Source organism: Pieris rapae, chromosome 17 (assembly GCF_905147795.1).
Source record: "Pieris rapae chromosome 17, ilPieRapa1.1, whole genome shotgun sequence".
Taxonomy (NCBI): domain Eukaryota; kingdom Metazoa; phylum Arthropoda; class Insecta; order Lepidoptera; family Pieridae; genus Pieris; species Pieris rapae.
Genome location: NC_059525.1, coordinates 7,403,156 through 7,422,654, shown reverse-complemented (window position 1 = coordinate 7,422,654; position 19,499 = coordinate 7,403,156). Strand labels below are relative to the sequence as shown.

Here is a 19,499-nt window from a genome sequence, read left to right as displayed (position 1 = left end):
TCGTAATCAATTAATATTAAATTAGAATATGGTCAATAGAATCGAATATATTTAAAATTGTGTTATTATTTTCAGATTGGAATTAAGTATTTTCTTTACAGGTATATTATTTTTTTAATTTACATAATATACAAATAAATTACCGAAAATAACATTCCTATAATAATAACGTTAAATAGAAAGTACGTTTGTTTAACATCAATAACCTTTAACCTCCTCGTACTTGGTTCTTGCTGTGACGTTGTTAGCGAGACACGATTCGCGATCAATACGTTATCACAGCTATGTGGGTGTTTACATGCGCGCAGTCCACTGAATAGTGAAGGAAGTGCTCTGATGATATCGCCGCGTGTGATAGCACTAATCTGCAATACTCAGTCGATTTATTTCTGAAATGTAAACATCATGCCGCTACCTGAACTAATTAAACGAGCATCAAGTTATTTTCTTGGCTTGGAGTTTGACGACGAGGACCCACCCGAATATGTGGACAACGAAATTTTATTCTGCAAGAACAACGTGTGCGTTCACCCACCGACTATCGCTAGACACGAATTAGATATAGTGCACCATCCGGGCTATCTCACAGTGACGACCAAAGTATTTACAGATCAGCATAACAATGCTAAACGACCTACATTATTTCTAAATTGGATTCCCAATTCTACGCTTAGGAAATGCCCGTCAGCTGTTGAAACTAGCCCGAGCGAGGAGATCTGTAACATCAACATACCATCTCATCCAAAAGATATCCCTGTTTCAAAACCTAGAAAGGAGAAAGTAAGAAAATATGATAATGCCTTCTCAGACTCCTCGGATACAACGAGCTTGAACTCAAATTCAGATAAGCAAAGTATTAAATCTTATGAAACACGGTATACTCAAAATGATACAAGGAAGGATGAGTTAAGAAGTGCAAGGCATACTATAAAATCCGCGGAGTCTATTAAAGATGATGTATACGAAGTAAAAGATGATTCTCAAATTTTCGAAGGCGATAAACACGTTCGGTCGCAATCGATGACTTCAGTTAACATAACAATTGCTAATCCGAATATCGAGAACGTTGACTTGACCCCTGACTCGCTCTCCGGTGGCTTCGTGAGGTCATTGTCGATGAGTTCATGTGACGAGGGCAACCCTAATTGGATGAGTACTCCAGAATTTTTGGCCCTGAAACATAACTTGGTGTTTCCTGATAGCGTGCACAGTTCCCCAGCACCTCAGCGTAGAGCTCCTCTTAAATGTCGAAGGTGAGAATATTTCGAAATAACATGAAATGTATACAGGCTTTAAATGAAAGTAACTGTGCTTAAAAAGAAATCTTTTTACTAACGCGAAAAACACGACATGCCTTAACATTGCGTTTATATTATTATTCGATGTTTCAATCAATTATTTCAACAGGAAGTCATAATGGCCAACCCTATGCCAACAACATTGGCACAAGAAAAATAAAATACTATTTTTAACGTGACAAGTACTTAAAAAGCGTAGCAAAAATTAAACTTATTTTTTAATTATAAATTATTGTATTAAAACAATTCAATACAATCGCAAGTACGTTGGCTAACAGTTAATCTATAGAATCGTAGTAAAACAATTCTAACAAAATATAAAATATTAAAGAAGGACGTTTAAATATAAACATTTGTATGGCGATAATGAATTGCCCTAGTTTTCAAATGTTCCGCATATTGTTATGTATCGCGTTGTTGAATAATAAGTAGTACATGTGTCAATTGCAGAGCTGCTGCACCATGAAGACAAGAACTAGGGTAAAAGAAAATACAGTTTACCGAAACAAAATCTTTTAATATTTTTTTACAATTTCTAGCGTAAATACAAGTAATGAAGTTATAGTAGAATATGTTTCCAGATTCTCCGTCGATCTTAGCCAAATGCGTTCTTTGCGCTTATTCTTTAATGATGATAACTGCACCTGTGGACAACTTGTGGTAGCGTCAAGGGAGTCTCAATACAAAATTTTACATTTTCATCATGGCGGACTTGACCACCTCGCTCAAGTACTACACAGATGGCACTCTTTGCTCCATAATATAAAACTTACGCCAGGTAAAGCAAGTTATACTATTTGATATACATTACTTCAAGTTTTGGCTTTCCTGTGAGGCTTGGACCACATCTGTATGCAGTTGTCTAGTTAATTTTCCCTTCCTGTTCCTGACTAGTTTTGTTTTAGGCTCCGAAGAACCGAATATACCATACCGTCACTTTATGGTGTGTCGGCCAGAGGTGCAAAAATCAGAACAACACCCAGAAGAGGGAAAACTTCCTAAAATAACACCAGAATTATATTACGGAAAGATAATGAATAGCAAAGGAGTAATCGAAGATGACCTGTTCCTTCGCAAATGTATATTTTTTGGGGGGTTAGACAAAGAGTTGAGGAGGGAAGTTTGGCCCTTCCTTCTTCACTGTTATCCATACAACTCTACATATGACGAAAGGGAAATTATCCTTAAAATACGTGCCAGGGAGTACGATGAAATTACAAAGAGACGTCTGGAAAAAATGACGCCTGAGCAACACGCAATGTTCTGGAAGTCTGTACAAAGTGTAATAGAAAAAGATGTTGTGAGAACTGATAGAGGAAATCCGTTCTTCGCTGGAGATAATAACTATAATGTAGAGATAATGAAGAATATATTATTAAATTATGCAATATACAATCCGGTTTTAGGGTATGTATTAATCCAAAACAAATCCGACCTTAATAATTGGTCATAAGATGCCTTTTTGCGACAAAATGAAGACGCTAACGTTAATACGTGTAATATTAGATTAGTTATAAAGAACAAGTATTATACAAAGTTATTCTTTTATTACTTCTAGCCCAAAATCTTTTAAAATACTTACGGGTCGGGTGCATAATCCGGATATAATGGAGAGACTGGGTCTACGGGTACCAAGTAGAAACCTGAGGCTTACGTCTAAGCTTTTGGATGTACCGCGCGCACATTCCAACTTGGTTAGCAAAGCGCCACTCACGCGAGCAATACAGATCATTAACAAAATTTCCATTGAGGTGGACCTATTTGTTTGTACGCTGGCTGAGTTCACAAGAGTTGCTTGCTATATTGTTAGTTATAAGATTTAGGAATTTTAGTTTAATTTTTTAATGTTTGTATGTAGGTTAGTTGGTGTGGGTAATATAATGGATTTCTATCGCATTAGTTGTAACTGTAAAGACAGGAAAATTTAATGGAAAATAAATAAATAAATAAATACAAAATATTATTATAATATTTACAATATTCTTAAATTATTATGTATTACAGTTACACTCAAGGAATGAGTGATCTTCTCGCTCCTGTTCTATGTGAGATCAAGTGTGAAGCGGAGGCTTTTTGGTGCTTTGTAGGTCTCATGCAGCGAGCCATCTTTGTCTGCACCCCAACTGACAACGATATGGACAACAACTTGGTAATATTCTTACTCATATTTTTAAAATGTAACATAACCCATTAAGGGGTAATACGGCAAGTGAAGTTTTAAAATGTACACAGTTCTGCTAATATTATAATTAATGCATACTATTATGGCATATTTTTAATATTAAAAATTTGAAACAAAAAGATACAAGTATTATTGTTTTACCGCGAAAACGCTCGATACGAATGACGTTTATTTTGAAAGTACCTACATACAATCCACTATACCAGATAAATGTTACAAACGCAGTTTGATTAAAATTTTAAATCAAACTAGTTAATAAATAAATGATTATTTTTACAACACTAGATTCTGTGCAAGGAGAGATCAAATTTCTTCATGAGCTGATTATCTTTCTATGCACCCGAAAGAATTTTTGTTTCGCAAGGAACAGTTTACACACTAGAAGATTTAATGAGTCTTTGATGTACGTTTACACACCGCCAAAGCAAATTTTGTCGGTTTGTCTTAAATATACTTACTGATATTGAAAAATATTCGGATTTTAATACGTTAAATTAAAACTTTCAGATAAACTTTCAGATATATTTGAATTTCATAGTTTTGTTTTGTATTTTTCAGAGCTACTTAAGGGAACTAATCAGAATAATGGTGCCACACTTTTACAAACACCTCGAGAAACATATTGACGCCATGGAATTACTGTTTTGCCATCGGTGGATATTATTGTAAGTTTATCTTAAAAGTTTTTACGATTTCTTCCCGAAAAGATAAGGATATTAATCAAACTTAGTTTCGTTGTATTGAAAAATACATATTCATTATGGAAATTTACTTTACTAGTTTTCATTAACATTTTTAAACGTTTCCGTCGCAAGTCTTAAGTATATTTTCGAATTATTACTTATGAATATACATATCACAAATCTATTAAGTACATAAAACGCTTAATATTATACCAATAATCTTATTCCCAATTTTTATTGTTTATTACATTTTTTTATGTATAGAACAATGGAAATGGCAAAAGGGCAGTAGGCTCACCTGTTATTAAGTATCATAAAAATTTGTTTATTCTAGATTTTTCGATATGAATTCGAAAAGTTTACAAACAAAATATTAACTTAGTGATTAATATTAAATTTATTAAAATATAATTAGATACATCAAATACATTGAAATTTTTTTGTCCATGTGGCTGTATACTCATTCTTTAAATGCTGGCAGAAATTCCTCGCTGTATTGCGATAGCGTGCGAGCGAGGAATTCATCAGCTCTGGGGTCACTGGTACTAACTACCAGGCGCCAATTAAGAGCAGCATCGGTGCACTTCAACACCACGGCCCAAGTCTCTTCTCCAAAGGGAAGAAAATCAAATTGGAGGAAAGACTCAAATTTTTGCCGTTTATTATTTTCCGTCTGTTCTTCATTTTTCAGATGTTTCAAACGCGAATTCACGGAAGCAGTAGCCCTCCGTATGTGGGAGGCCTGTTGGGCCAACTACCAGACAGACTACTTCCACTTGTTCCTATGCCTGGCGATAGTTGCAGTATACGCTGATGACGTCATCGCACAAGATCTGAACACTGACGAAATGCTCTTGCATTTTAGTTCTTTAGGTGAGTAACTAATTGTATAATTATTTAAATTCCCAAGATCGTAGGTTTGACTCAGTGCAGTGGACTTACTGTCTATGTACACATTTAACACTCGCTCGTACCGTGAAGGTAACCATTGATACCGGCATGCTTTAGACCCAAAAGTCAAATGCGTGTGTCTGGATCTTGCCTTTCGGATAATTAAAGATAACGAATCAGATGTAAATCTGAGACCCAGACTTAAGGCAATATATTTCCATATGTAAAATATAATGTATTCAAATTATATGCACCTATACGTAATTAAATTATATACATACTAACTATATGAGATAAAAAATAATTCTTCCAGCAATGTACATGGATGGGCGTCTAATACTGCGTAAAGCTCGCGGGCTTCTATACCAATTCCGCCAGCTGGTTCGGATTCCGTGTACTTTAGCTGGAATGTGTCAAAGATGCGGTCCAGGAATATGGGACTCTACACACCGGCCAAGCGTGGAATGCACCGGCGCACACGATTTCTGTGAATATGCAGTACAATAGTTTCTTTAAATATTTGTAATAGATTTATCGAAATGCTATATTGTTGATTAACCACGAGTAAAATTATCTAGCAGTTTTGGGATGTTAATATTTAAATTAATTAATGTTTTACTTGGGTTATATTTAGCCCGGTCTACTGTAAAATATACATATAGGTATTGTTTTCAAGATCTAGTACAAAATTTTATCAGTATTATTAAATGTTTACAGAAACATGATATAGAGCTCATGTTTCCCATATTTTGACTCAACAGTACTTTATCCGCTAAGTATTAACAAGTAGCAATACCAATCTTCGGGTACAAATTACTGCTATGACGTCATATCCTGAAACGCTTTCTGCCGCTGAGGTTTTTTTCTCGTCCTTCCTTCACAAACACTAATTAATTAGAACATTCGGTAAACCACCATCAATAAAGGCAAACACGCACTAAAAACCTAATTAATGTCAATTTAATAATGTATAGAATAATAATTTTCTAACCATATTTTCCTACAGTTTGTAAAACAAATTTGAATATTATAATTTTGTAGGTAAATTACAGTACATATGTAATAAAACTAAATTGTATCAAAAATATAACATAAATATGTAAAACCTTTTCTGGCAGCCAAAACTAAAAGTCAATTTTTTTAATTTATTATTAACTGTTTAACAAATTAGTTTGATGATAATACAATCAGTGTATTGATCTACAATGATTATGTATTTTTTGAGTAAAACAATGGCTGAGAACGAAAGTCAAAAGTTTTATTTATGGCAACATTTTATTGTAGTCCATAGCCATACCTGCTTATAAGGAATTGGCGCGAATTTTAATTCATATATAATCATATCACACAAGTCAAACATTGTGTTCTAGTCATAATCGTAGGGTGTATTCACATTTATAGTATTTATTACATTTTATAACGTTAAATTGGTAAAATTATATGAAAAATTGCGCGTTACGAAGTTTACGTAACAAGGTACCTGTCTAGAATTAAAGAAAAATAACTGTCGCGAGTTGGATTCTCGTATTTTAGCAGCGACAAAACGTCAAATAACATGTAGAAGACGATGTTATTTAATGTATGCCATAATGTTTGCGTATCCGTATTACCACCAAATGTACATTCCGTTTCAAGTCATAGAGTGCATAGCGAATACGAAGAATAATATTTATTTCACTGTCAAGCAAATAGGCGCTATATTTGCAACTATAGCAATTCTATCGATGTTAAATTATGGGAATTGAAACAGTTCAATTGTAGGTAATAGATATATTAAGCAGTACCACAGTATGAAATATTTTTTTTATCGATCACTGTTTGGCTGTTAGTCTATTGAAAGAAGCTCTATAGATTGCCCAATTGAATAAAAATAAATATTATTTTGTTAAGCGTTGTCCATGGAACTTCTTTCGATAGACAGATTGTATAGAGTTTGTATTTAGACATTATAGCAGCTTTGATATCAACTTTGTTTTCTGTGATAACACAATGGTCTGCTTTAATTGTGCAAATAGTTTATTTCATATGGAAGCGTGAAAATCATATCCAATGATATAAATATTATATAACTGTGGCATGTTTTGATTGTTTTATTTTCCTACGACGTTTAGAAATTATATGCAATTACATAAACCGACGCGGTAGTCGCTTGCGTTATCTCAGAGTTTTTAATTTGTCTTTGATAATAGATACAAATCGTTTAATTTGGAGATCCTTCAGAATTCATTCGGTTTGAAAAGCAGTTGAAATAAGACATTTACTTTTTATGACAAATAAGATTAGGTATGAAATTTCTAAAAGCGATTCTGATGTCGAGTCTTCAAACTCTGGTACACTTACTAGCAATCCCAACTTCAATTTATGAATTTTGTAACGCGCCATCCCAAGTTTGTGATAAGATTTGGAAAATCTGAATCAAAATTGCATACAAAAACAGCGGGATCGCTGTCGCTATAGAAAGTTATACCGACTCAGGCACTTCATAGTTCATGTTAGCGACGTGACGTCAGCACTACGGATACTCAAAATGACTCGTATCGTAATTAGTTTGTCCTTAGTTGTCATTATGTCGGAATATTGTTATGCCGCATTTACATTCAGCCGTAGTGAGCGGGGAAAGAGTACCGAGAGTTTATTACGCCGGCTGTTTTTCTCTGCCTACACACTCTATCTTCTTTGCCGATGAGTAGGGATGCCTACAGATTGAAATTTAATGACGTGGAATAAGTGATACCTTCATGATCTTATGTTCGAAAATTAACGTACATATTTTATTTTGAAGTGGACAAGACTTCGTCGTAAGTATCGCGTTTACACACTCGTCCTGCTCACTACGGCTGAATGTAAATGTGGTATTGGGGAGATATTGGTATTTCAATATACCCAAGTTGATCTAAACAGGTCCCAATATTGTCTTCAAACTTTAAAACATCTCTTTTAAACGTCTAATTCGAGTTTTAAGTGACCAGTTTGAAAAAATAAAACTTCATTATTAATTTTATTTTATTTTCGATTGTAATGGCCATTGTATGCTTTGGCGTTTACTGTATAAAAATCAATAGGCGGCGTTTGTTATATAACAAACAATAATAATTTAAAATGTGATAATACAACAAAATAACATAACAATATGGTATATATTCCAAAATCTCAAGTCACATAAAAAATTAAATATTTATATAAAAATAGTTTGAAAGCTTTCAATCCTGATTTGACGTTTTCGAATAGAATACTCTATGTTTAGGCTGAATTTCGAAAAACCTGCCCCGGTTTTTTTGACACCCAGTAAGAATCGGCATTGAAGCTGTAGTATTCACGCTACGCGTCTTTAGGTAAACGAATTTTTGTCAGATTCCTTAGAGAATTGCAATTGTATGCAGCAAATTATCAAAATAACAATTTTAATTTTAAAATACTTACATCATGTATAATACAAATCGAATACAAATATTATTTCTCTAATAAATCATTTAAATATTCAGTCAAAACCGTTACACAAAATCGACGACATCGTTTAAAACAACATACCGGTTAAATTAACCAAAATCAAAGGTCCCGGCTGAATTCTATTGTATTAGGTTATTAATAACAACACCAAAGGCTGTTACGACCAAATAGTCTCTTCGATGTCGTTATAACATATTTTGGCTGTAGTAATAACAATTTTAATGTGTACTGCGCCATTCAAGATTAAATTAATTACTGAATCAAAATCTTAACACCAAATATACTATTAGATATGGCAACCCAAACTTAATGTTTATACGATAAATGTTAACAGTATTAAAATATAATAAAAAAATATTTATAGTCTGTATTGAGATGTTTCAGTCTCCAATTTAAATGCTAATCTTTTAAGATCGGCTCACAGAGATTCTATTTCTTCTACCGAAATCTATTTATTCAGGTAAAATTAAAGAGTATAATTATATCATGATAAGGATACTAAGAACATTACATATACAAATATATCAAAAGAAAGCAATTTTTTCCTATGACGATTTAAAGTTTGTTTTTATGTTTTTAGTACAAATAGATAAAATATAACTAAATACATGTATGTAGTCGTAATAAGGCTTTGCGAATGTGTTCCCTGGGACACACACAATTCGTTTATAACGTAGATAATTCGAGTTTATCAATATTCACTACTTACTAACCCATCTACCGTATCACCAGTTTATATCATAATCTCAAAATGAAAACATTTAAAAACCTATACCAAAAACAGTCTTAGAAATACTTGTATTGGATAGATCTAATAGCGTTGAGAGTCATTGGATGCGTTCTCATCAGGTGTTGCCACAGAAACGAGCGGTAAAGGAACCGCACGTTCGAGGCGTTCCCAAAACCGCGGTTCATCCCACTCCAGATAGGTGCACGTTGCCACGGCAACGGATAGGTCTGCGGGCAACGCTGCCGCTAGCGTCGAACGCGGCACCGTCAATTCAGGCAACAGCACGAGCAGCAGACGCGGCGTGCGCTCGCGTTGCGTTAACGCCCACGCGGCGCGAAATTCGGCACGCGCCCACGCCGATGCTAGAAATGCATCAGACAGCAGCACAATTGTTCGGCGGGAATCGCGAACAGAACGCGCGATCTGCTCTGTTATCAGTTCACCGGGCGCCCAGTCGCGATGGTGAAGGCATAAGCGACGCCCCTGCGATTCCAGTCGCGCAGCCAGTTTTGCAGCGCGACCTGCTTCACTTGTTGCGAACGATACGAACGCTTCATACCGTGCCTCTTTTGCATCAATTTCTTCCGATTCGAATTCAGCGCCACGCCAACGCCACCATAGGAACCACTGGGGAAAGAAATGATCAAATAAAAAATGCGTTAGCTATAAAACAAGTCCAATAGTATGTAAATAGAAATAATAAATAGTACGAATGGTTCGTACTATTTATTATTTACATTAACTTTACATTCTTTATTTATTATATGGATCACCTTTAATCTAATGTGGATTTCAAAGGACAGTTAGTTGTTTTAATTTTTTTTATATTAACTAAAATCGGCAAATGCCGCGTGCCTACCTGATATTGCCCGCTAATCAAAGCCATATTAAATAGTTTTAAAACTTGATAATATGTAATTAATTAAATGAGACTCTAAAATTAAATATTATCTGATGTATGTTTTTTAATTAAATCTATTTTGGCCTTAATTCTATTCTGACCACATAACATCTTTTGCATTACCAAGTTATGGCTTGTTACATAGTAAATAGTTTGTGACCTAAAGAAATTATACGATCGGGAGCCAACATTTAGATGATTTTAGACAGTACCTTAATTCGTTTCCTGGCTCGCCGACTAGTAAGGAACACGGCGAGAGACATCACCGCGAGTGCTGTCGCCGTAAGTAAAGTCACCAACGCTGCCGTCAACGCCGGTCGCGCACATAACGCTTCCGGATGCAATGCGGCTACTAAGCCGCCGTCTGAGCAGCGCACTTGTGACCAATCCTCTATTCGCCCAGACGCCGCAATCAGCGCAGCCAGTGCTTCCCGTGCCGCGCACTCGCAGCGCAATGGATTGCCGGCAATACGCAATCGTCGCGACGCGTTTAACGCTGCCTCCACCTCTTCCAAATCCACTAACTGCAGTCGGTTATGTGAGACGTCCAGCAGAGTCAGGTTGGCGGGTAAAGCGGCACCGAGTCGCGTCAAAGCGTTGTGCGCTAGATCCAGAGTCCGCACGGGCAATTCGGACGGTAAGGATGGCACAGCTTCAAGCTCGGCGCGGCTACAGCTGACAGAAACAGCTTCGCCCGTTGCAGCGCAACGACATGCACGAGGACACGGCGGCGCGGGCACTGGACATGTGAGATCTTCCAGCGGCATGTCCCGCAATAAAGCGCCTCCGGGGCAACGTAAGGCGGCGAGAGCTGGAGGTGCGTGGTCGGGTCGATCACGGAGGGCGCGCGCGAACCAATAAACGTCACAGTCGCAGCGTAGAGGTGGCTCGGAGATGTCGTCGTTGCATAGCTGTAGGTTGACGCCCAACGGCGGTTCGACGAGCACGGCCCGGTATTGCTCTCTAGAATAGCTTACAGTTTCTAGTGGATTGCCACAAAACTTGACCGTCACGATTGCTTGCGACCACTGTAAATCTTCGTCCTGTCATACATTAATTGTTGATTAATTTGTAATTTTTTTAATATTAAATTATGTCTGTTGGTAGTAGGAAAAAAATATGGTAACGTTAGGGATTGGAAGGCGACTGCAGAGGAGTTGCTGTATCTGGACAAGACCCTTCACCAGACTGACAGCTAGTCTCTAGTAATAGAGAGGCAACAAAATAGGAAGATAATATAAATATGGTTTACCAAACTGCAAAAATACTTGTGATTTGTTTAGAGGGTGAATTTACCTGAAGACGGGAGATATTGTTGTCCCGTAAGTCAAGCAGGTTCAATGCAGGCAGATCTCGGCGCCAGTCAGGGCAGAGGCGAGTGGCGTCGGTACCTCGTAATCTTAAGATACGCAACGCGCGCAGTCTCGCCAGGGCGGATACACCGTTTACTTCGACATTGGACGCACCACCGCAAAGGTCACCCAGCATAGGATTGTCACTTAGATCTAGCTCACGTAGTTGCAGGAGCTCAGCTGTCGCCAATGCCCGCACCGACTCGCGATTCAATTCAGTGGACCGAAGCGATAGCGAGCGTAGCGCCATATTCCATACTAATAATTCCCGAGGCAGCACCGTCGCTGCATTATTCATCAATTTTAATCTGCTCAGCGCTGGGGCTCCGCGAAGCCACGCCTCGTTCACTGAGTCTAACCGACAACCCTGAACCTGCAGATCCTCGAGAGATGCAGCGGGCGGTAACGGAATCCGACCGGCGGTCCCACGTGCAGAGCAGAACCACATTAGTGCCTTCAATTGGCCGCAGTTTCGTAGCCACTCCGCTGTGGCATTTTCTGGGGCGCCCTGCAGTCGCAATGACCGCACATTACATATTCCCTTGGGGACTACAGCGGCGGCGCCACCGCTCAGCGTCACATTTTCGAGTTTCGCGGCCACGCTGAGAATGCCCAGTGGCGCGTGAATTACAACGGCACGAAGATTGGCCGCCGCAGCGAGAGGGGCTGTTAGCAGTCTATCACTCTGGATCTCGAGTCTTTCCAGTTTGGTGAGGCGTTGCAACGCGGTGGGTGGCAACTCTTTGAGGCCGCCACGGCGCAAGGCTAGCTGTTGTAAGGAGACGGGGAGCAAGCTGAGCGCAGCAACCTCGATGGCAACTCCCATGAGGCGAAGAGTGACGAGGCCGGTACAGTCTTGTAGCGTATCAGCAATGAGGGTCGGCCTTCCGCGGTCCGCGCCTAGTTGTAATGAGGTTAGGTTCAGGCTGCTGCAAAGCGACACTGTCATGGGTGGCAATGCCGGCAGACTACGAAGAGTTAGATCAGTAAGCGCAGGGAGAGAAAGATTGAATGCGGCTAGGGCGGGCGCCAACGCAGCAGGTAGAGAGCAGCCCTTGAGCGTGAGGATGGACACAGCGGTTGGGTGTGCAAACGCTGGCAGTATACCATCTTCCAAGTTTATTCCTTCAGGGCATGATAATTTTAAATGCTTTGCACCATAGTTCACCGTTACGTCTTTGCCTGAAACATTGTTTTATTTGAATGGTATTATTTAAAAACACAAACAAAAAAAATATTTTATTTTCCCATAAAGCAGTGAAAGATTTAAATCACAGGTTTATGAATAGGGGGAGCTAGTTTTTATGGCATAATTATATTTGTCATTGAATAATAGTTACAGATATAACAAGAGTTTTAATTTATTAATTAAAATAATTTATTACGAATAAAGTTATTCTTCATAACGCATCACTATTTCTTAGGATAACTTTGTACGAGGCATGCCTTTTAACTTTTGTCGTTTGGAGAATAAACAACTAGAACCTTATAGTACTTTAACTAAAACGAACTTCCTTATTGCGCAATGCGAAAGGGGGCTAGACAGAAAAAAAACTCACGAAAAGTTGTACCGACACTTTTTGCAGTAAGCTGTTCTACTTACTACATGTAACTAACATGAGAAAGTAAAAATTAAAAATAAATAAGTTGTTAATTAATTAATTACTATTAATTGCAGCAGGCTTATGATGGTTTTTATAAGTTCATGATATTGAAATCAGCTTATAAAAAATTGTTTTATCTAAATAACAGATGAGGGTATATTTTTCTAATCCCAGATCTTAGACTATTATAAACTACTTTAAAATATAATTTATTTTAAAAATGCATATCTGTTTCCAATATATAATAAGGCCAGGCCTGTTTTTGATGAAGAGATGGGAGAATCATGTACCAATGAGGTTTGCTTGAAATAGCCCATGTCATAGGGTAGCTTACCAAAATTCAATTTTTATTTGTTAGTCTTTACTTAACATTTAATAGACAAAAACAAAAGTTAGTGACACCAATAACAGTAGATTTCATAATCAAAATAGAGTGGCAACAGATAAAGGCTTCTCTATTTCTTTATAGGTGCTTTGAATCTTACCTGCTAAATTAGTTTTAATTATGAACTAGTTACTAGAAGCTCACCTTGCAGACTAAACAAAAACTCATCAGCTCGGTGCCCTCGATACACACACTGAGAAGCATTAACATTTGGAGGACAGCGTAACACTGGATCTTCCTCTTTCAATTCAAGACTGGTAGCTCCTCCAATCCAACCATACAACATTAAACACCACCATACTGCCACCCTTGGCATTTTGAAATTGCATATCTGCTTGTCAAACCCCACAAATAAACTCGAAGTCATATGAATTTATGTAATGAATTTAAGGCAACAAAAAAAAGTTCGCACTCATAACTCATTCACAATTATACATTTTGGATGGAAAGTCCCAATCAAGTTACATACCAGATAAATAAATAACCACATTAATTATAATCGCTATGGGTAAACCACTAATGAGTCCTACATATGGGTGTTGAGGTAAATATTCAGCATAAAATACTGTATAATATGTAATTATCCTGTTTGATGTGATAAATTCCTCGAATTCCCTGAATCCCATAAAATCACTTCACAATTCACATTATTAATTTACACTATATTGCAAGAAACTTGAACGAGGTTTAAATTAACATTTACGACCATTTCAAATATTTTGAATAGGTTTGTTATTAGTTTCTAATCCAGAAGCGACACCAAGAAGTTGAACAAAACATTGTTATTTATTAATTGTCAATTTGTCAACAGTTAGCATGTAGCATATAGGTTGTCATGTGTAAGTTGGCGTGTGGCAGAAAAAGGTACTAATTTTGACAGTTGTGTTGACAGTTCTAACAGCTTGGTAGCCTCACGTGTGTCGGTGCTAATAATTTGTGTTTTAAAGTGTAAAAATCATTACGAAACATGCCAAAAGTAGTGCGGAGTGCAGCTAGAGAAATTATTCTAGCTGTAAAACGTTTTTGTGAAGAGGAGAAACGTAACAATGGGCCGATTATTCCATTTCAACAAGTGAATGCTCGAACAGCGGCTTTGACAGGTAAAGTATTGCCAGTTAAAAGTGATATTTATATCCCCAAATTTAGGGAAAAATAATAATTGCTTTTGAAAGTAAATGTGATTGATGGATAACTTAAAATATTTTTTGTTTTATTTAAGGTGTTTCTGAAAGAACCGTGAACCTCTCTGAAAACATGGAACAGAGAATCCATAGTGCATTTTCCAAAATAACTGCTGAAGAATGGCAGAAACACTGTAATCACGTTATAAATGTTGAAAATAATTATCGTATGACAGACAACCGCCTTGAAACAGTAATGGAACCATTTTTAATTGATTTGAATAGCAGCGACTCAGATTCTTCTGACACAGATGACTCTGAAGAATTCATGGAAGGAATAATGCCTCTAACAGACCATAATTACTATAAAAAATAATTTTTTGTTATTAAGTTTTTTATTTACCTTTAATGTAATATCTAAGAATATCCATCAATCCAAACTAAACAAAAAAAGTGGCAACACAGAGGGTTGTAGGAGGCGCCGCCACTGGAACGCCAACTTATACTTGACAGTCTATAATACGTGACGCCTGTCATCTATATTGACTACCGATTACATATGTGAAATCTGAAGTCTGAACTTACTGCGCCGTAGTTTTTTGTCGTTAGACGGCAACAAACTGGAACTAATAAAACTTGATTTGTAGTTTTAAGCTTTTGAAATAAAAAAATACCTACTTGGATACCAGTATTGTATAGTATATATATATAACTGATATTGCGTTAACGGTATAACCAAATTTGTTTGAAATATCGTCATATTAGACATTTATATAAAACATAATAATGATTTTATGGTAAAGCGGAGATGTAGGTAGGTCTTAATATATTTTAAGTTCTTGACTTTGCATAAGAGGTAAAATAAAGACAAGTAACTAGAAAATTATAATTAATTATTTTTATTTTTAAACAAGTACATATATTTGTAGTTTTACAAAATTATTTACAATAAATATGTATAGTTACTCATAAGGTTACTTACTTGAACTTACATTGCGTAACAATCAACTCTTAGCCGGGACTAATATTTTTTTATAATTGCAGTCTAAAATTAAAAATTAAAAAGTGATCAATTGTTACCTAGCAAATTATAAAATTTAAACTTACATAAATATATTTTGTTTTGTTTCGATGGTAATCTTTCGGGAACAATAAATCATAACTTTATTAAAAATAACAAATAATTTCTACGCACGAAACGTGGTTTGTGTTTCTTATATTCAAGACTTTCTAAGGGTTACATAGTTCATAAACTTATAATTGAAGAAATATAATGAATAGATTCGGTTTACTTTGAAATCTAATGATGTTATATTATTTAATATTACTTTGCAACTAGGTAGTTACGTTACAGATATGATTTTATATATGTAAAAGTTAATAGTCTGTAGTCATTTTAATAGTCTTTCAATAAATATTTACAATGACATTCTTAACTTATGAAAGTATAAAAATATACAAATACATAGCTCATAACAAGCTTCTTCAAGCTTAAGCTTATTTATACAATACAATTGTATCTACTGCACCTACTGAGTTTCAATTAAAACAATTATTACATCTTATAAACAGTATTATGCCATTACACATACACTCGAGTATTTACAAATTACACCCATAGCTAACTTAAAAAAATGGAGTGCATTTTACAAACTGCCTCGTTATAAAACTTTTTTAAAACATAATAATACGTAAGGCTGACAATATTTTTGTTGGCTATCTCTTTAATGGTAGGTACAAATTAGTATATTGTATAGTGAGCTTTCTTAAGACACATTTCCAATGAAAATCGGCGATTTAGACCTTGTTCAGAAAGGGCGAATTCGTCGCGAATCGTATCGCGCGAATTCATACGCGCGTTAGTGAGATACTAGGCACCGATACATCGCGTCCAGAAGCATCGCGTGAATTCAAAATACGCGCGTAAATCGTATCGCGAATCGCGTATTGCGCGCGAGTCGAGATACTAGGGAATAGGGACGCCTTGTTGCGTCCAGTTAACGCGCGAACTCTAGAGCGAGCGCCAAAATTTTGACACGGAATTGTATATAGCTCGCGCGTTGATACGCACCTTGTGGACGCAACGGTCGCGCGTAATACGCGCGAGAGAATCGCGACGAATTCGCCCTTTCTAGATAAGCTATTAGCAATAATTTAAAATCGTTGCGTTTACAGAGTAGCTCATGTAACTGAAATATGGCAGTAATGTCTACGCATATCCTACAAAAATCAAATTGGAAAGATTATTCCTACAATCTATATACATAATAACAATTATTCCTAAGACGTTATCCACAGTTTGTATAAAGGCGGGTGTAAAAACCAACTTGATTATTTATGTGTAATCAAAGCGTGTTTTAATAGGTTCATCTTTGTAATATCAAGGTCATGTATATTATATTAATACACACAGTATATGGTTTTCCTCATTTGATAAGAATGAAACTAATAAACAATAATAATTATTGCACGGCTGAGGCAAATTAAATAATGAGTAAACATATTGGGTTTATCCTGTGAATCGGCAAGTTATAATAAAATGACGAGCTTAGTCGTGTTAATTTGAATACTACCTGAAGTTATTGATTTTAAGACATATATTTTAGGCGATCTTTACTACTAGAGTAATGTTTTTTTTGAGTAGGCAAACTAAATAAATAATGCAAATTCTGATTTAGTACTACTTAGTAGGAATAACAATTGAATATCTAAGTGATTTCTGGAATTTTATACTAAAAATTAATATTATTATGTTTATCAGAATTTGTACCAATATTAACTGATTGCATTCAGTATATTAGTATGTAACAATTCAGTCAATCATAATTAACAATCAACAAGTATTGGATGGCCAAGAATCTTTAAAAACAAGAGACTCCTGTGATGCAGTGTGCGGTGTCTGGATGAAGGGATGATTAGGGCAGTTCGTTGTCGTCCAACGCCAACCGCCGTCGAACCCACGCGGCTAGAGTTTCCTAACACCAAAAAAACAACGTCCAATATTAATAGTGTTAAAAATCATTATAAAGCCACATTTCTGGATCTAGTAATTTGGAGCAGTGAGGACCAACGTCGTCGGTTGTAATGCTGAACGACGCTCTGAGTATCCATTTAGTAACAGTCTTTCTTTTTTAGTCTTTACGTCTTCAGGCGCAAGATGCTGCAGCCACTGTTGATACGTGACCAATAGAAATTTTGCGTGATTAAAAAAAACGTGATTTTGTAAGTTGACCACAAAAACCCAGAGTCACATTAAGTTTAACCCAATTTTATTTAAGAATATCAATGACGGGAAATATGTTTTTGATTTTTCATACAAAAAATTCAACTTAATAACTAATGTGTTTTCCCAACATGCAACATCTTCGTTAATGGTTATTATAGTTAGCAGGTTAAATGTTAGGTATACTAATAATCTTGATAATACATTTAAACAAATGAAGCATGCTTTTGTGTTGATCCCGTCTGATGACAAAAAAAATTTTACTAACGATAAGATAGTCTACAAAGCATGCATATTTCCATAGATTATAATTTTCGCGTATGGCAAGCACCTGTAACGTGTAAGGACCGAATGGCCTTGTAGATGATCAATGCCGTAGCTGCAGTGCAGGATCGATGTAGTCTTCATAGTCGCGGGTGTCGTCAGGTCCCTCATACTCGCCTTCTTCTACCTCCTCTTCCCCGATATCCTCTTCTACCCCAACTCCCCTGTCTACTCCCCGTTCCTCTGCACTATTCACCATTGGCCGAGCCGCCTCCTGCCACATCCGCAATCGCGACTTTTCACACCACACACACAAAACCGCCACCCATTATTTAACTCTATTGCTCTTCAGGTTAGCTAAAATTACTATAATACAACATTGCAATGAAGCCAATATAAAATAGCTTCAAAGGCTTCCTTGCTCATGTTTGAGTATGAAGAGCAAAAGAGTATTTGGTTAGTGTCAATGTTAATTAGCGGTATCAGTATTATTTGCATTTTGGGTACCTTAGAGGGCCGCCAGCCACAACCAGGTAGCGGCAAACCATCAGGACCGAGCGGGCAGGGCGCATCGAGGCCAGGCACGCCTTGCTCACCACGATCTCCTTTGTCGCCCTTTCGTCCACGCTTTCCAAGAGGACCCTGGAGACACATTTGTTCATTACTAGGTTCTTACTTAACCCTACTCGTGTGTGATAAGTGTCGTGTTGGGGGACATGCAACGAGCGTCGAAGGAAGTTGGTGTTAGTTAGCCGGATACCCCGGAACCTGTACTTACGGCCTCTCCTTTGTAACCCTTCTCACCCTTGGGCCCCTGTAGATTAAAAATACTCTTAATATCGCTTTGGAATAATAATAATAAAGAGAACTGCCGACAAGCATTTGGAACTAACCTCGGTTCCAGGTATTCCATCTGTTCCCTGAAATTATGTAAACTGGTTAATAAACTGATTTAACGTGGTTCAATTACTGCCGTAATAAAAGATATTAGCAAAGGCATCTTCTTCTGGTAAGTCACTCACGGGTAGACCGGGATCTCCTCTTTCGCCTTTGCCGCCTGGCTCGCCTTGTGCACCCTGTACACAAACAGCAACAGTTAAACTCTGACGAAATTTTATATTAACAAAATTTAAAACGTAGACCTGAACTCACCTTCATGCCATCGAGGCCAGGTGGGCCCTGCGGAATAAGGAAGTCGTCAATGTTGGCTATGCTGTCGGTTTTTGCCACGTGCCCAGTGGCAGACTCCTATCACCCGAACCCCCCACGTAACTACCCAGCCTTACTTCGACGCCGAGGGTAATCGTAAGAATAAGAGTCCATGCAGAGGAATAGTAATACAGAGGAGTGCGTGTTCATGCGCCGCAAAGAAACTCCAATATGCACCGCATGCAAATATTTATTTTCCTTGAAAATAA

General features: G+C 36.9%; 3 protein-coding genes across 10 annotated transcripts in view; 1 reads left to right on the top strand and 2 right to left on the bottom strand.

The window, feature by feature from the left end:
- Nucleotides 1-188: 188 nt before the first annotated feature.
- Nucleotides 189-7,151, top strand: LOC111000910 (TBC1 domain family member 16). The gene is made up of 7 exons (XM_022270514.2): nt 189-1,253; nt 1,880-2,076; nt 2,204-2,705; nt 3,303-3,447; nt 4,039-4,145; nt 4,855-5,036; nt 5,368-7,151. Exons 1-7 carry the CDS (start codon nt 406-408, stop codon nt 5,559-5,561), a joined length of 2,175 nt encoding a protein of 724 aa, XP_022126206.2. The 5' UTR covers nt 189-405; the 3' UTR covers nt 5,562-7,151.
- An 895-nt stretch (nt 7,152-8,046) lies between these two features.
- Nucleotides 8,047-14,293, bottom strand: LOC111000909 (protein toll). Its single transcript, XM_022270513.2, has 4 exons — nt 13,618-14,293; nt 11,429-12,666; nt 10,345-11,175; nt 8,047-9,858 (listed from the first exon to the last, which is right to left on the bottom strand). Exons 1-4 carry the CDS (start codon nt 13,838-13,840, stop codon nt 9,313-9,315), a joined length of 2,838 nt encoding a protein of 945 aa, XP_022126205.2. The 5' UTR covers nt 13,841-14,293; the 3' UTR covers nt 8,047-9,312.
- Nucleotides 14,294-16,641: 2,348 nt separating this feature from the next.
- Nucleotides 16,642-19,499, bottom strand: part of LOC111000911 (collagen alpha chain CG42342) — a 294,010-nt gene continuing 291,152 nt past the window's right edge. For 6 of the 8 annotated variants that reach the window (XM_045631950.1, XM_045631944.1, XM_045631945.1 and 3 more), the window contains 3 exons: nt 18,589-18,723; nt 18,149-18,355; nt 16,642-17,569 (listed from right to left, as the gene is read on the bottom strand). In XM_045631950.1, coding sequence (XP_045487906.1) covers nt 18,185-18,355; nt 18,589-18,723 — 306 coding nt within the window. In that variant the 3' untranslated portion in view covers nt 16,642-17,569; nt 18,149-18,184. Of the gene's footprint in view, nt 17,570-18,148; nt 18,356-18,588; nt 18,724-18,859; nt 18,896-18,974; nt 19,002-19,103; nt 19,158-19,499 lie in introns of all 8 variants that reach the window. The other 2 variants (XM_045631951.1, XM_045631949.1) reach the window with 2 other exon arrangements.

What these genes read in the sequence shown, in the direction of transcription:
- LOC111000909 (XM_022270513.2), bottom strand. Translation starts at nt 13,840, where the DNA reads ATGACTTCGAGTTTATTTGTGGGGTTTGACAAGCAGATATGCAATTTC. An exon ending in ACAATATCTCCCGTCTTCAG is followed by an intron (nt 11,176 to 11,428) that starts GTAAATTCACCC and finishes AATGTATGACAG; the next exon opens with GACGAAGATTTACAGTGGTC. An exon ending in GAGCCAGGAAACGAATTAAG is followed by an intron (nt 9,859 to 10,344) that starts GTACTGTCTAAA and finishes TTCTTTCCCCAG; the next exon opens with TGGTTCCTATGGTGGCGTTG.
- LOC111000910 (XM_022270514.2), top strand. Translation starts at nt 406, where the DNA reads ATGCCGCTACCTGAACTAATTAAACGAGCATCAAGTTATTTTCTTGGC. An exon ending in TAATATAAAACTTACGCCAG is followed by an intron (nt 2,077 to 2,203) that starts GTAAAGCAAGTT and finishes GTTTTGTTTTAG; the next exon opens with GCTCCGAAGAACCGAATATA. An exon ending in CTTGCATTTTAGTTCTTTAG is followed by an intron (nt 5,037 to 5,367) that starts GTGAGTAACTAA and finishes TAATTCTTCCAG; the next exon opens with CAATGTACATGGATGGGCGT.